This window comes from Ictalurus punctatus, chromosome 12 (assembly GCF_001660625.3).
Source record: "Ictalurus punctatus breed USDA103 chromosome 12, Coco_2.0, whole genome shotgun sequence".
Taxonomy (NCBI): Eukaryota; Metazoa; Chordata; class Actinopteri; order Siluriformes; family Ictaluridae; genus Ictalurus; species Ictalurus punctatus.
This window is the reverse complement of record NC_030427.2, coordinates 22,662,335-22,677,584: the sequence shown is the minus strand read 5'-3', so window position 1 is coordinate 22,677,584 and position 15,250 is coordinate 22,662,335. Positions and strand designations below refer to the sequence as shown.

At 38.4% G+C, this 15,250-nt stretch overlaps 1 protein-coding gene across 1 annotated transcript in view; it reads right to left on the bottom strand.

The window, feature by feature from the left end:
• Positions 1–15,250, bottom strand: part of fam91a1 (family with sequence similarity 91 member A1) — a 31,520-nt gene continuing 16,270 nt past the window's right edge. The window contains exons 10-24 of the mRNA XM_017482254.3: positions 11,276–11,314; positions 10,117–10,229; positions 9,872–9,981; positions 8,727–8,836; positions 7,426–7,512; positions 6,996–7,125; positions 6,650–6,798; positions 5,602–5,736; positions 4,680–4,793; positions 4,519–4,591; positions 4,293–4,436; positions 3,923–4,030; positions 3,714–3,837; positions 2,324–2,393; positions 1–2,112 (exon numbers count right to left, since the gene is read on the bottom strand). Of these exons, the coding sequence (XP_017337743.1) occupies positions 1,927–2,112; positions 2,324–2,393; positions 3,714–3,837; positions 3,923–4,030; positions 4,293–4,436; positions 4,519–4,591; positions 4,680–4,793; positions 5,602–5,736; positions 6,650–6,798; positions 6,996–7,125; positions 7,426–7,512; positions 8,727–8,836; positions 9,872–9,981; positions 10,117–10,229; positions 11,276–11,314 (1,692 nt within the window). The 3' untranslated portion in view covers positions 1–1,926. The remainder of the gene's footprint in view (positions 2,113–2,323; positions 2,394–3,713; positions 3,838–3,922; positions 4,031–4,292; positions 4,437–4,518; positions 4,592–4,679; positions 4,794–5,601; positions 5,737–6,649; positions 6,799–6,995; positions 7,126–7,425; positions 7,513–8,726; positions 8,837–9,871; positions 9,982–10,116; positions 10,230–11,275; positions 11,315–15,250) is intronic.

Below are 15,250 nucleotides of genomic sequence, written 5' to 3'. Positions count from 1 at the left end.
TAGTTTTCAGGCCTGTATATTATAGAAAATGTCACCATTTCACCACGTGTATAAACATTACATTTGAATGCAATGAAGGAAAATATTCAGGCACAAGATGATGAGACAGAGAGAAAAACATTCAGTCCCGTTCTCATTTCACATTCTCACCTTTGCTCAGACTGTTGCATTTTTATGCGTTATCTGCTGACCCGTTGCCGACACCCTGCATTTGTGTTTCAGTAGCAATTACAGCACCAGGCAAGCACTGTGTCTAAATGGGTTTTGAGGGGAACATCGTTGCACCATTTTTATTTATTTAGATTTATCATATACTTTGTACATACTGGTATGCCATATATTTTTGGGGGGTGGGGTGGCGTCAAAGGGAATGTTACTTTTAGACCCATTTAATTACAAGAGAATTATTCACAGTCCCATCAAACACCCTACAACAAAGAGTTCCTAAAATGCAGCTCGACATTATAAAACTAACATGTTCTTCTCTAACACTGAGATGGAATAGTTACAGAGAAATGGACAGGGTTCGTGTTTTCCAGAGGAGAATGTCCCGTGGGGTGCAAATAGGAGGTCAGCGGAAGGGAATGTGGGAAAGAAGGGAGGTGGGTAAAGGAGGTGCATGAACGATGCACAATACACACAATTGGTTTCTAAACACTCATCATGCTGCACCAAGATCTCATGGCAATCATTAATAACCATGACTATAGAGCCGGAAAAGGGAAATGGAGCCTGACTGGCTACATGATTTAACACAGTAGCAGCACTACATTATTATAACCAAAGAGACTGGTAGGAATATAAAAAAGAATGATCTTCCAGGTTTGTGTGAGAGCCAGGCATTGGATGACACTCTCTGGACTCCAAAAGAGCTGTAAACTCAATCCAAATGAGTAACTCCTTAAACAGGCCGATGATTATTGAGTACACAAGCAGAGAGTTGATTTCAGTCACCTGGGAACCAGGCAATTCCTGTATAATATTGCAAAATAACACTAAAATCGTTATGCAAATAATATTTTTTTTTTTTAAAAAAAAGGTTCATCTTTGGTGATACAACAGTAAAGAATGAAGTTGAAAGCATATTTTGCTCCTATGCTCTGGTTACCCCAAAAAATAAAAATAAAAGTTATGATGAAATCAAAATCTCGCTCAAATAACGAGCATGAATTAGAAAAAAATAGAATAAAAAAATAAAAAATAAACACTTAAAGGAAAATCAGCATGTGCAAAAGTAAAAACCCCATTTCCATGGCTCTTCTGAGATTTTGTGCAATGACATCATGCATCAGATCACACGACATGACAGTACAAATAGGCATAATTACAAGATACCTGGGTGACTTCATCCAACCACAGGACTTGTCCTATTCTTTTCCAAGCAAAGTCACACTTATATGAGTTTACAGGTGCATCTCAAAAAAAATGTATATATCGTGGAAAAGTAAATTTTTCCCCCATAATTTAATGCAAAAAATGGAACATTTCTGTATTATAAATTCTTTATTCTAATATTTTGAGATAATGGATTTTTGATTTCCATGAGCTGTAAGCCGTAATCATCAAGATTAAAACAAAACAAGGCTTGAAAATATTCTACTTTATGTATAACGAATCTAGAATATATGAAATTCCACTTTTTTGATTAAATTACGGACGGAAATGAACTTTTCCGCGATATTCAAGTTTTTTGAGATGCACCTGTATTTTGTATCTCAATATGGAATAAACTCAAGATAGAGTGATAGCTGATGAGGGGTGCGATCATGTCCAGATCACTGACTTAGCGTCGAGTGTTACGCTCGGCTGTAACAAAACAGAGCTAAGACAGTAACACCGCTAGCTCGAGAATCGATCGGGATGAGTGGGACTGGGTGTGAAGGTGAAAGGTGTGTAGAGGTTTTTTGACAGGTGGAGGGTGTGGTTTTATGTGGGCTGGTCTCTTTGTGTGGTGGAGAGGTGGAGAGAAGGTGGGGCTCGCCCGCTCCACTCCTTCAGCTGCTCGTCCTTAAAGAGGAGGTTTATGCCAGGGAGGGGGACGCCAGACTCAGCCGGCGGCTGGCAAAGAGGCGCTGATATCCCACTGTCCGGGTCACCGGAATGGCTACAATCCTATAAGAAAAAAATATACAGTTAGGGTTACAAGTTGTTAGAGAACTAAAAATCATTCTGTAATATAACATTACATATCTTCAAATGTTATTTATCTGGAATGACCAGAACTTCAAGACTATGTGACTTGTCCTACAGTTAGGGAATACTGACAGGGTGCCAAAATATTATCCAATGAATAATTACAAATGTGCAGTTAATTGAGGCTTACTTGGAATGATTGGACAAAACTCAGAACTTTCAAGGAAAGCTTTCGACTGGAATGTAGTAGTTCTTGAAGACTGGAGGGAGAAGTAGATAATTTTTATATACTTTATATTCATTCCATTTGTTTAATACCGTTAAGAGTAGTAATACTGTATGTATATTGCTTATTACTATAGTGTGGCAGTCTGGGAAAACCTGTATGTCACTGTGGCTGAATTCTGAAAAAAAATACTTTTGGTTATGACCAAAATCTAGCTTTCTGGACATTTCTACTAAAATTAAAAAGTATTAAAAATGTTTAAATCGCTTAATAAAATCACATTAAGAACCAGAAATGCATCAAACCAAAATGACGGAATTATATCAGTGATTATTTTCCTACCAATGTTCGCATGAACAGAGGTCATTTGAGTGAAGAGATGATTATGAGGCTTGTGTTTAAATGCCGTGAGTGAATTTCAGCTCGGGTGATGAGGCAGAGTGCGATGTGGATGATGCTGATAATGAGTGAGAACTCATTTCCCATTGTACACGTACAGTATACAGGATTCCCACTCTAAGTCAAAATGTAAAATTCTATGACTTTTCCCCTGACCAAAAGCTTGAATTTCCATGAGCTACTGTATGAAGAATGGTACAATGTATTGCCTGGGTACTGAGCAGAAAAAAAAACAAACTATTTTAACCCATTAAATCTGTAAGCTCGATTTCCTGGTTAACAGACATTTTCAGTTGAAAACTTAGTTTTCATTGCTTAAAAAGAACATATTCGTATCTCATGACTAGTCTTTACACCTCATAAAACAAAATATATTTCTTTAATGGAAATAAAATCAATTAATTTACAAGGTACTATAAGCCATTTTAAGTACATTTCTAACCCATAACACCATGTCACATTCAGAAAATGAGCACACTGTAAAAAAAAAAAAGAAAAGAAAAAGAAAGAATGATAGATAATATATTTTATCACATTTTAGCTAATACATTTGAAAAATTTACAAACAAAATTCCCTGATATTCCCTGACTTCAACCCCAAAATGATAAAATTCCCTGACTTTCCATGGCTGGAATAGCCTTTATTAAAATTCCATGTCATTCCAGAAATTCCATGACCAGTGGAAACCCTGAGTATAATTCTCTATAATCTGGCAGTATCGTTATGTCGTGCTGCATGTGGTTCAGGTTATAAATGCAGAGGTAGGCGGGGCATCTTTCATTGGAACTGGAATGAAATCTTGAAATGCAATTTTATGATTTTAAAAGCTGCAGTTTTCACTTCAGAACTACATTTATACGAAAATGTCCAAATCTGATCATGTGACGGGTTGCTCCAGGCTGCCACACATACAGTACACGCCAATACAATATTTGGACTGCAGGTTTTAGTTACCTGTCTTTGCTGCAGAGTTTGTGTGAGACAATCCTCTGACACACTTTACGGTTTAGCTCCGAACTGAAGAGCGGCATTCCAAAGCACAGCTCCAGAGGTACCCACTCGTCCTCACTGGAAGACCCTGCATAAAAAGAAATATGACTTTCAATGGTCACTTGTTTATGATTTATGTCTTTCGCGAGCTGGTCTCTTTATGCCAGGTGTACCTTCTGTCCCCTGCTTCTTACTGCCGTCCCCATTGTTCTCGTCGGTAACCAGCTCAAAAGACTCGCTGCTTCCATTGGCATCAAACCCTGTACCAAATTCGCCGTCTCCTAACACAGAGAACACACGATGCCCTCAGCAAGTTGCATCGTATGCATATGGAAGCAAGATTCACTCAAGCATAAAGAGCAATTAAAAGGCCAACCGAGTTAGAGATAAAAAGCTGTCCTATTAAAATGTTTTTCCTTATTCTAATGTAATTGGTTCTCTTGCTGATAGTGCGGGCTAATGATTGTCTTAAAGGTCTTTTCCTAATCAGCCGATCCAAATATGGACAAAACAAACGGTTTAATGATCAGCGCTGGCTCTCACCAGCTGTGTCTGCGTCACTAGGCCTGAGGCGGTTCCTGTTGTTACTGTTTAACATTGTGATGTAGCCACACTGGTGCTCCAGATCCACTTTGTCACGCAGGACCTTCAGGGCCTTGTGTGCACACATGTTGGAATAAGAGAATTCTAGGACAGGGGAAAGAGGAACTCTTCAGAACACAAGTCGGACAAACAGGCACATGCGGATGCTTTCATGGAAGTGGTATACCTCCTTTGAGGTCCTCTTCGTCAAACGGGAAGGGGATATGAACCGTTTCCCCATGTCCATGCATGCCATGACCCTGTACATACAAAAAATAAAGATGGAGCGTCAAAGGAGCTCGCTCTGTCGCACTAAAGTGTCTTTCGGTCATCATTTGTTTTCCTTACCTGTATGAGCACCGCGGAGTGAGTCAAGGCATCGTTCAGCATGGTCAGGACATTTGACGTGGGCACCACACCAGGGTCATGACCCCAGGACGTGATGAGGAGCCTGTCATAGGCCTAACAAAAATACACGGGTTATAATATTAATATCAACAGTAATAACTAATTCTGATTTATGCAGAACTTTCTATAAATGAAATTCAGCCTAAAAGTTCTTTAGATAATATTAAAACTAGGTAGAACTGCTAAATAGAATAATTGTGTACATAAAATATATAACGGGCTGCACCAAAGCGCTGTCGAATTCTCGAATCTCGACTGGTCAGAAGGTGCTGATCAATTTTTTTTTGCAATAGCAGCTCTGACAGTAGTTCCGGCTGCAAGGTTCATATTAGTTCACTCGCTTTAATACGTTGACGTTCCTATAGTAACGGATTGTTCACTGTACTTGTACGGCAGACATGTCACGTAATCGAAGAATCGTAATAAACATATTTATACAAAACGTGTTGTTATTTAAGAAAGAAAAATAGAGTATAATCGAGGATATGGTGACGCGTTCCCTAGGGAGAACCATTTGTTTACCATTTGTGGAAGGAGTCTCTAGTGTCAGTGCTGAGGTAAAGCGGTTTTTTAAGTTTTCAAACATGGGAAAGTCGTCAGGACAAAGGACATGCATTTTGCAATTTACTGGTAACATTACGAGCTGCATTTTTTGTTTTGTTTTAATATCTTCAAGAGAGAAAACACAGGCCGGTGCGAGAACGATGCATATAACTGCTATAATGTAAGTGATAACAGGAAGTATCCTTCTGTGTGGACACTGCACAATATTTAATGGAACTCTAAATGGATGATATTTCAAAATAAAACTTGTAAATGCGGACAAATTGTTTTAGTGTTATAAAATAAGTATAGTACCTACCTGGAAGATTTCTGGTAGTTTCCGTAGTCTAGAGCCCTTGGACAGCAGCAGAGAAGGAGGGCCGTGCCCAGTCACATGGTACAAATACAGCTTAAACCAAATGGAGCTAACCTCAGGGATTGCTGGCCCAATGTGCTGGAAGACAAAACAGCAACCGTGCCATATCATAAACATTAATCACACCAGCAGCCTTCACATATAAGAGATGCACCAGTGCTGAACGTTTTAGGAAATAATACATGCTTTAAAAAGGAGAACAATGTAATAGAAGTGCAACAGAGGAACATTAGCCCGAAGGAAGTGATGGAAATCAATATATTACACAAAAGAATAATACAATTGCACTTGTATGTCAAACACGCCATATTATTTTCCATGCTCATAATATTGCACATTTACAATAACCCAGACAACTATCCAGTACAATTCTACCCCGTTTCTAGGAAATGTGTCATCAACACACACTTGATCAAGTGGCGTGGGAGTAGAAAAAGCTGTGCACTGCAGGATTGCCGTCTTAGACGTTATGTAAGACAGAAAAAAAAAAACTCTTCAGTCTGCACCAGTTTTTCAATTAAACTTCATCTTCTGTTCAGTTCTGTTCAGATTCCCTACTATCTCCATCTCAGTTACTGGCAATAAACAGCATTAATAGAAATAGGCATACTTAACCCGTTCTGAACCCTACTGATGATAGGTGGAGGTCTAAATAATAGACGGAGATCACGTGACAGGGGCTAAAATGAACTTTTTGTTTCATATTAACAAATAGCAGTCATACCATGTAACTCTTAGATTAACTGACCACAATTATTAATCATGGAATTCATTTTTGTATGTTTGTTTAACAAAAATGATTCAAGCGCACGAGCCACGTGATGGACATATTGCCTGTCAATATTGTTTCACTTTTAATTAACATATAAATTTGATATAATTAAATTAAAGATATGATATACATTATCACTGAACTAAGCAAACAGTAGTGTGAATCCGAGCTGTCTATCTACAAGTGACTCTCTACTGTCTCCAGAGAAGGTGGGGCTACCTGAGGTGTACAGCTGCTGATTGGTCGGATCTCGTTGCTTAGCGGCGCCATGGAAACCAGCAGCTTGTAGTTCTTGTTGAGCACCCGGCTGCAGGTGGCAGGATCCAATCCCAGCAGACTCTCACATCGGAGGAGGTCCAGAGGCAGGCCTGAGGGGAAACGCACACACACACACAAAAATCAAATGCACCGTTATGTCTAATACATTGTGTAAACACAGCTGTATTTGTATTAGCAATTGAATCATTGAATTGAATTATTCTTCCTTCAAATTAATGATACATTTAATTTGGAAGTAATGCGAGTATAAACATAAATAAATATAAATAAAACACAGATGGTTCACCTATATTTGGTATGTCGGGGCCCTGATCAGGAGTGAGCTCTTTGTTGTAGCGCAGAAAGAGTATTGTGTTCCTGAGGGTAAGTGCATGATCAAAATACCTCTGAGCTTCTCCTTCAGCAGTGCTCTCCACCTTTACACACACACACACACAAATGTACACAAATGCATTATTATTACCAGCCTTAACATATACATAGTGTGCGTGTTTGGGCGTGTCTGTGCATATACTGTACAACTGAAGCAGAAACAGGGTTTAGGCTTAAATAAATGACAAGAAGAAGCCAAAGAGAAATAAGTGTGTGTACTTTGTATAATAAGCCATCAGGCTTTCCTGCCTTTGGCCCCGCTTCACAACTGACTCACAGGATGAGACTGTTTGCCTCCCGTTAAGAGGCTCAGTTCCCATGGTGCTTGGTAATGAGATCTTTACCTTCTCCAGTTCCATCAAAAAACTGTCCAGGGTCTCATCTGACAGCTTTCCCACCTCAAACATGGTCACTGCATGGCTCTTTAAATTCTGAGACGCAAAACGAAAAAAAGAAAAGGAAAAATCTGAAATACATGAAACTAAATGCAGTATGATAATCACTCACTGACCACTTTATAGGGAACATCTGGACACCTGTCCGTTCATGCAATTATCCACATTGGCTAATTTTTTGACAAAAATCATGTAGGCACAGGTTCAGTTCAACATCAATTAAAGTTCACATCAAATATAATAAGAAGGAATATAAAAAGGAATAAAGAAATGTCAGTGACTTTGACCCCGTGGTAGGGTTGTTGAAGCCAGACAAGCTGGTTTAAGTAATTTAGAAAACATCCTGTGATCGGCAACACTGCAGGCGGAAATGCCTTGTTGGTGAGAGGAGAATGGCAGACTGGTTCGAGCTCACAAGAAATCTACTGTAACTCATATAGTCACTCTTTACAACAGTGGTGAGCAGAAAAGCATCTCAGAACACACAACACATTGAACCTTGAGGTGGATGGCCTACAACAGCAGAAGACCACATCAGGATCCACTCCTGTTAGCCAAGAACAAGAATCTGATGCTATCATGGGCACAGACTCACCCAAACTAGACAGTTGAAGACCGGAGAAAGGCTTTCAAAGACTTCAGAGAACCAGAAATTCTGATTCTGTGCCTTTTTACATATTTAATTACAAACCACCAACCCTTCTCCTGTGTTGTTAATGGTCTCTAAAGCTTCTTTACCTCAAATGCGTGCACATGCTATTATTAAACCATGTACAATTAAATGAACAGGACCAAATATATAAAAATTTAGCCGCATTAATAAAACCATGAGGCCACGCTTAGTATACTGTGTTTTGAATTAGTTAGAATTTGGTCTTTAGAAGGGCTATTGATACAATTCTTCTGACAACGTTCATGTCAGTTTAAAACAGTTGCATGGTCATTAGAGCTGAATGCGCATTAATGAAATGTTTCACATTCTGCGTTTCCATTTTTATTCACTATTGAACTTTTCTTGACTGGACATTCAAATGTGCCAAATGCAAAACATTCAAACAGCAAAACTGATTCAAAAGAATTTGCTCGCAACATGTTTCTGACATAAAAATTAATAAAGTGAATTTTTTTTTTTTTTTTAAAAAGGTGAAAATGCAGAGTGACTCAAGATTCAGGTGCGCCATAATACATAACAGTAAATCTAATTCGGGTAAATTGATAACTGTGCAGTACAACGGTTAAGGTAAACTCACGGGGGAAAGGTTGCCCATCATGAGGAAGGCTGTGAGGGTGGAATCAAACAGGAAGGCGATTCTCTTTGTAGGGGCCACAGGAATACTTAAACTACTCACACTCACTGCATCTGAAATAGGGGCAAAGAGAAGAAAGGGGGGGAGGGGGGGGGAATTGGTCAGAATAAACAATTTAATCTTTAAACCTGACATGTCAGTAAGGAGATGCAAAATTTCTGTTCATTATTTGCCATTATATCACAGCACTGTTGAATGCTCAGTTATGATTGGTCAGACGGTGTTGATTAATTTTCTATAACAGTGACTCTGATAGCCATTTTGGTGGGAAGGCAAATCATAGGTGCGTGTTAATTCACTCGTTCTAATGAGTTAATGTTTCTGTAGTAACAACGTACACAGGGACTTCAGTTACAGTACGACTGGTTAAAAAATATACAGTTGCAACCAAAATTATTCAACCCCCATTGAAAATCAGGTTTATTGTCAAAATTTACAGACTTTCAGCTGTTTGTAATGAACAAATCAAACAAAAGCAACTGAAATAGTTTAATACAATGAATGCTTCAAGCAGTTTCCCTAAATTCAACTGAAAATGCAACTTATAATAATTTTTCCAGTTTCAAAATTATTCAACCCCTTCATGGAAAGCCTCTTTAGTACTTAGTAGAGCACCCTTTTGCTAGTGCTAACAAATTGCTGTGGTATAAGAACAATAAAACACTTCGGTATTGGAAAGAATAATCAACTTCGAGGCGCTAACTGTAGTGTACTAAATACGCTTCGAGTCGGCCTGCATCACACCACCCCGTCATTGATTATTTTTCTGTAACAGCAAGTCCTGTCACGTTTTATTCGTGTACAATTCTCTCCCAAAATACTCTACCAGTTTGCTTGTGGATTTGCCTCATAGCAGGTTTGTGGGCTAATGACCTTGTTTCATGTTTTCAAGTCACGTTTAACAATTTTTGAACTTACACTCAGATCAGGTCTCAGGTCACTACAAAATTAAACCGAGATGAGATGTTTTTATCTGAATAGGATACAAGGTGAAACGAATGAGTGTTTCTCCTTTTGTAATTGAGCACTTGCTGTGGATATATAATGTTTTCCCACAGAGGTGTAGTCCAGGAGTTGCACCCGCTCACCTTGGTCCTCCAAACTGGTGGTGTCTGTGTCAGTAGCAGAGGAACCAGCCTCCATAACTGGACTGCCCCCCTCCCAGGATAGCAGCATCTTCTGAGGGTCCATAGTGCCCCTGTCTCACACACACACACACACACACACACACACACACACACACACACACACAAAAAGCCGAACTTCAAAATGTGCTCGGCTCTAGCTCTAAAAGTAACCGAAAGTCATGCAGAAACACAATCAGTTGCCATACTTTAGTCTGTTGACAGAGGGAGCGCTTTTCCATGACAGGTGCAGCTGGTCGGGGCTGATCACCTGACCTTTCTTGATGGCAAAACCAAGTCGGCAGTACATGGACACAGCATTCTGCATTCAAAGCACACAGCTAAGAGTGTGGTTTTTTGTTTTGTGGAAACAGCAATAATTGTCAGTTCCAAAATATATCACCAAGACTTTATAATATTTCCAGAGAAACCTTTTAATATTAATAACACAGACAACTAATGTGATAACATCAGTGCCTTTATATCGTCTAATTGTAAGCGAGATACATTATTGCTATGCACATCCTGGCATAAAGTGACCGCAAGACATCAAACTTTTTGGTTTGTACATCATAGCAATTAGAAAACCACCTGCCTGAAATGATGCGAGGAAAAGAGAAAAGAAAATGAAAAGTCAAGAACATTCACACAGAGATAAAATTGCACCGCCTCCTAAAAAATGTTAAATGCTGCAGACGAAAGTAGGTCAGGCACCAGTTCGGCTGAAGACCGTTTTCTCTGTTTGTGGTTGCGCGACGAGAAAACCTGTGGTTTCATTTCCATATGGTTTACATGTGTGGGTTTCATCTAGTGTGTCCATACTGTCGGTTTTAAAGCAGGTTCTATACTCAAAAAAGATGTGGGTTTTTCCTGGAAGTAATTTGCACTCTGACATTTGTTCATATCCAGAGTTGAAAATTGAACTTTATAAATGGATTCAAACTAATTGGATTAGAGGGAACAAATGCTTTACAGTCCGCACATCTTAAGAAAATATCAAAATTATCAAAGTAAATGCACTAGTAAAGGTCAGGTCTGAATGAGCTCTTTAATTACAAATAAAATAATTAGGCTTTTATCATGACGTACTAAAAACAAGCTTGTTTTCCACTGTGTCTGATGAGGAAATGGGCTCTAATGTCTAAAAAGAAAATTTCATTGAATTTCTTTCCCTATTCAGAGTGAGTAGAGTGAAGCTGCACATCACCAAGTGAGATGGCTTTCTTCTGCATCCATTAAAAGTGCACCATGTTTGAAAACAATAATGGTGTAGTAATGATGCATGTACGATTTGTCTTTTCTCAGTCACTAAGAATGGCTTGACTGCATGTCCAACATAGTATGAAAAGTTGGGATTGAAATACATACCTTCACCAGGCCCAAGTCAATCTCCAGTACATTCGCCAGCTTATGGTACAAATAAGAAAAATTGAGTCAAAAAAAAGCTGTGATGGATGTAAAAGTGAAAAAGTATTTGTCCCCAATCCTGATTTCCTCCATTTTTGTATATCTCTCATACTAAATTGTTTCAGAAATTAAAACAAAATCTAAGATAAAAGAAAGGCAACCGGAGTAAACACAAAATACAGTTTTTAAATGATAATGTGATTTATTGAAGGAAAAATGTTATCAAATACCAACTGAGCTTGTGTGAAAACGTATGAAATGAGTCTATGAAACTGCATTGATAATGGGGTTCAGCTGGACTAGATGCAACCAGGCCTACAAACCCTGTTCAATCAAATCAACACTCAGATAGAACTTTTTCAACAGCATGAAGTTGATTAAAAAGGTCTTACCCAGTAACACATTATGCCAAAGTTGAAAGAAATTCCAGAAATGATGAGGAAGAAGGTGATTGAAATACATCAGTCTGGGAAGGGTTACAAAGCTATTTCAAAGGCTCTGGGACTCTAAAGGACCACAGTGAGAGCCATTATCTCTAAATGGAAAAACTCGGCACAGTAGTGAACCTTCCCAGAAGTGGACGACCTTCCAAATTTCCTCTGAGAGCATAGCAACGACTCATCCAAGAAGTCACAAAAGAGCCAAGGACAAAATCAAAGGACCTACAGGCCTCTCTTGCATCAATAAAGGTCACCGTTCATGACAAAACTATCAAAGACACTGGGCAAAAATGCCATTCATGGAAGAGTGGCACGGTGAAAACCACTGCTAACCCAGAACAACATTAAGGCTCGTCTGAATTTTGCCAAAACACACCTTGATGATCCTCAAACCTTTTTGGAGAACATTCTGTGGATTGATGAGTCGAAAGTGGTACTGTTGGAAAGACAGGTGTCCCATTACATACATTCCACAAAAAGATAATCATACCTATGGTCAAGCATGGTGGTGGAAGTGTGATGGTGTGAACATGAATTCTGCTCTCTACCAGAAAATCCTAAAGGACCAGTCTTCAGTCCATAAGTTGAAACTTAAGTGCAAGTGGATTATGCAGCAAGACAATGATCCAAAACTGATCTCCAGTTATCGGAAGCATTTGGTTGCAGTTATTGCTGCTGAAGTTGGCACAACCAGATTTTAGGTTTAAGGGGGCAATTTGTTTTTCACATTGGAGATAACTATTTTTCTTCAATAAATTAAATAAATAAACAAAAACTGTATTGTGTGTTTACTCAGGTTGCCTTTGTTTTATGTTGTATTTCATTTGAAGATCTAAAACTATTTAGTATGAGATGTACACAAAAACAGAAGATAATCAGCAAATACTATTTCACAGCACTGCATATTTAAAAATACACACACACACACACACATATAATATATACATATACATATACATATATATATATATATATATATATATATATATATATATATATATATATATATATATATATATAAAAACACACACACATTGCCCTCCACTAATACTGGCACCCGTGGTAAATATGAGCAAAGAATGCTGTGAAAAATTGTCTTTATTGTTTTACCTTTTGATATTTTGTTCAAAAAAATAAAAATAATAAAAATCACAAAAATACTTTGCTCTCAAGGATATCAAACAATTGCAAACAAAACACAGGTTTATCAAAAAAATATCAAAAGTAATAATGGGAAGTGGCTATAACAAAATAGCACACACATTGGAAATGCCCATTTCCACCATCAGGGCAATAATTAAGAAGTTCCAGTCAACCGAAGATGTTCTAAATGAACCTGGAATTGGACACGTGTCTATATTGTCTCGAGGCACTGTGAAACTACAATCCGAAGTCACCTACAGTGGTGCTTGAAAATTTTCTATATATCTGAATAAATATGACCCAAAACATTTAAAAGTAGACCAAGAGATCCTAATTAAACAAATGAGACAAAAATATTATACTTGGTCACTTATTTATAGAGGGAAATGATCCAATATTACATATCGGATCATCATAAGGCAAAAGTATGTGAACCTCTAAGATTGGCAGTTAATTAGAGTCAAGTGTTCTCAATCAATGGGATGACAATCAGGTGTGAATGAGCACCTTGTTTTATTTAAACAACAGGGATCTATCAAAGTCTGATCTTCACAACACATGTTTGTGGGACTGTATCATGGCATGAACAAATGAGATTTCTGAGGACCTCAGGAAAAAAGTTGCTGTTGCTCATAATGCTGGAAAAGGTTACAAAACCATCTGTAAAGAGTTTGGACTCCACCAATCCACAGTCAGACAGATTGTGTTTAAATGGAGGAAATTCAAGACCATTATTACCCTCCCCAGGAGTGGTCGACCAACAAAGATCACTCCAAGAGCAAGACGTGCAAGGTCAAAAAGGAACCCAGGGTAACTTCAAAGCAACTAAAGGCCTATCTCACATTGGCTAATGTTAATGAGTCTACCATCAGGAGAACACTGAACAACAATGGTGTGCATGGCAGGGTTTGGGGGTGTTTTGCTGCATCTGGCCCAGGATGACTTGCGATCTTTGATGGAACATTGAATTCTGAATTATACCAACTAATTCTCAAGAAAAATGTCAGGACATATATCCATAAACTGAATCTCAAGAGAAAGTGGGTCATGCAGCAAGACAATGACCCTAAGCACACAAGTCGTTCTATCAAAGAATGGTTAAAGAAGAATAAATTTAATGTTTTGGAATGGCCAAGTCATAGTCCTGACCTTAATTCAATAGAAATGTTGTGGAAGGACGTGAAGCAAGCAGTTCATGTGAGGAAACCCACCAACATCCCAGAGTTGAAGCTGTTCTGTACTGAGGAATGGGATAAAATTCCTCCAAGCCGATGTGCAGGACTGATCAACAGTTACCGGAAATGTTTATTTGCAGTTATTACTGCACAAGGGGGTCACGCCAGATACTGAAAGCAAAGATTCACATACTTTTGCCACTCACAGAAATGTAAGATTGGATCATTTTCTGCAATAAATAAATGACCAAGTATAATACTTTTGTTTCATTTATTTAATTGGGTTATCTTTATCTACTTTTACAACTTGTGTAAAATTCTTATGATGTTTTAAGTCATATTTATACAGGGAAACAGAAAATTCTAAAATGTTCACAAACTTTCAAGCACAACAAGTTGTTTGGAAGGGTTTCAAGAAAAAAGCCTGTACTCTCATCCAAAAACAAACTCAAGTGTCTTCTGTTTGCCAGACACTACTGGAACTTCAAATGAGATCGGGTTCTATGGTCAGATGAAACCAAAATAGAGCTTTTTGGTAACAAACACCAGAGGTGGTTATATGAGGTAGCCATATGGAGCCTCATGCCCATGGTTAAATATGGTTAAATATGGTGGTGGCTCTTTAATGTTTTGGGGCTGTTTTTCTGCCAGAGGACCTGGACATTTTGTTCGGATACATGGCATCATGGACTCTATCAAATATCAACAGATATTAAATGAAAACCTGAATGCCTCTGCCAGAAAGCTTAAAATGGGCTGTGGTTGGATCTTCCAGCAGGACAGTGATCCAAATCATACATCAAAATCAACACAAAAATGGTTTACTGACCACAAAATCAAGGTCCTGCCATGACCATCCCAGTCCCCTGGCTTGAAACCCATAGAAAACATGTGGGGTGAACTGAAGAGGAGAGTCCACCAGCATGGACCTCGAAATTTGAAGGCTCTGGAGAGATTCTGTATAGAGGAATGATCTCATATCCCTTGCCATGTATTCTCCAACCTCATCAGGCATTATAAGAGAAGACTCAGAGCCGTTATCTTGGCAAAGGGAGCTAGCACAATGTGTTGACTAAAAGTGTGCCAATAATTGTTGCACACCTATATTTAACAAAAAAAAAATTTTTATAAACCTGTGCTGTGTTTGCAATTGTTTGATATCCATGAGAGCAGAGTAT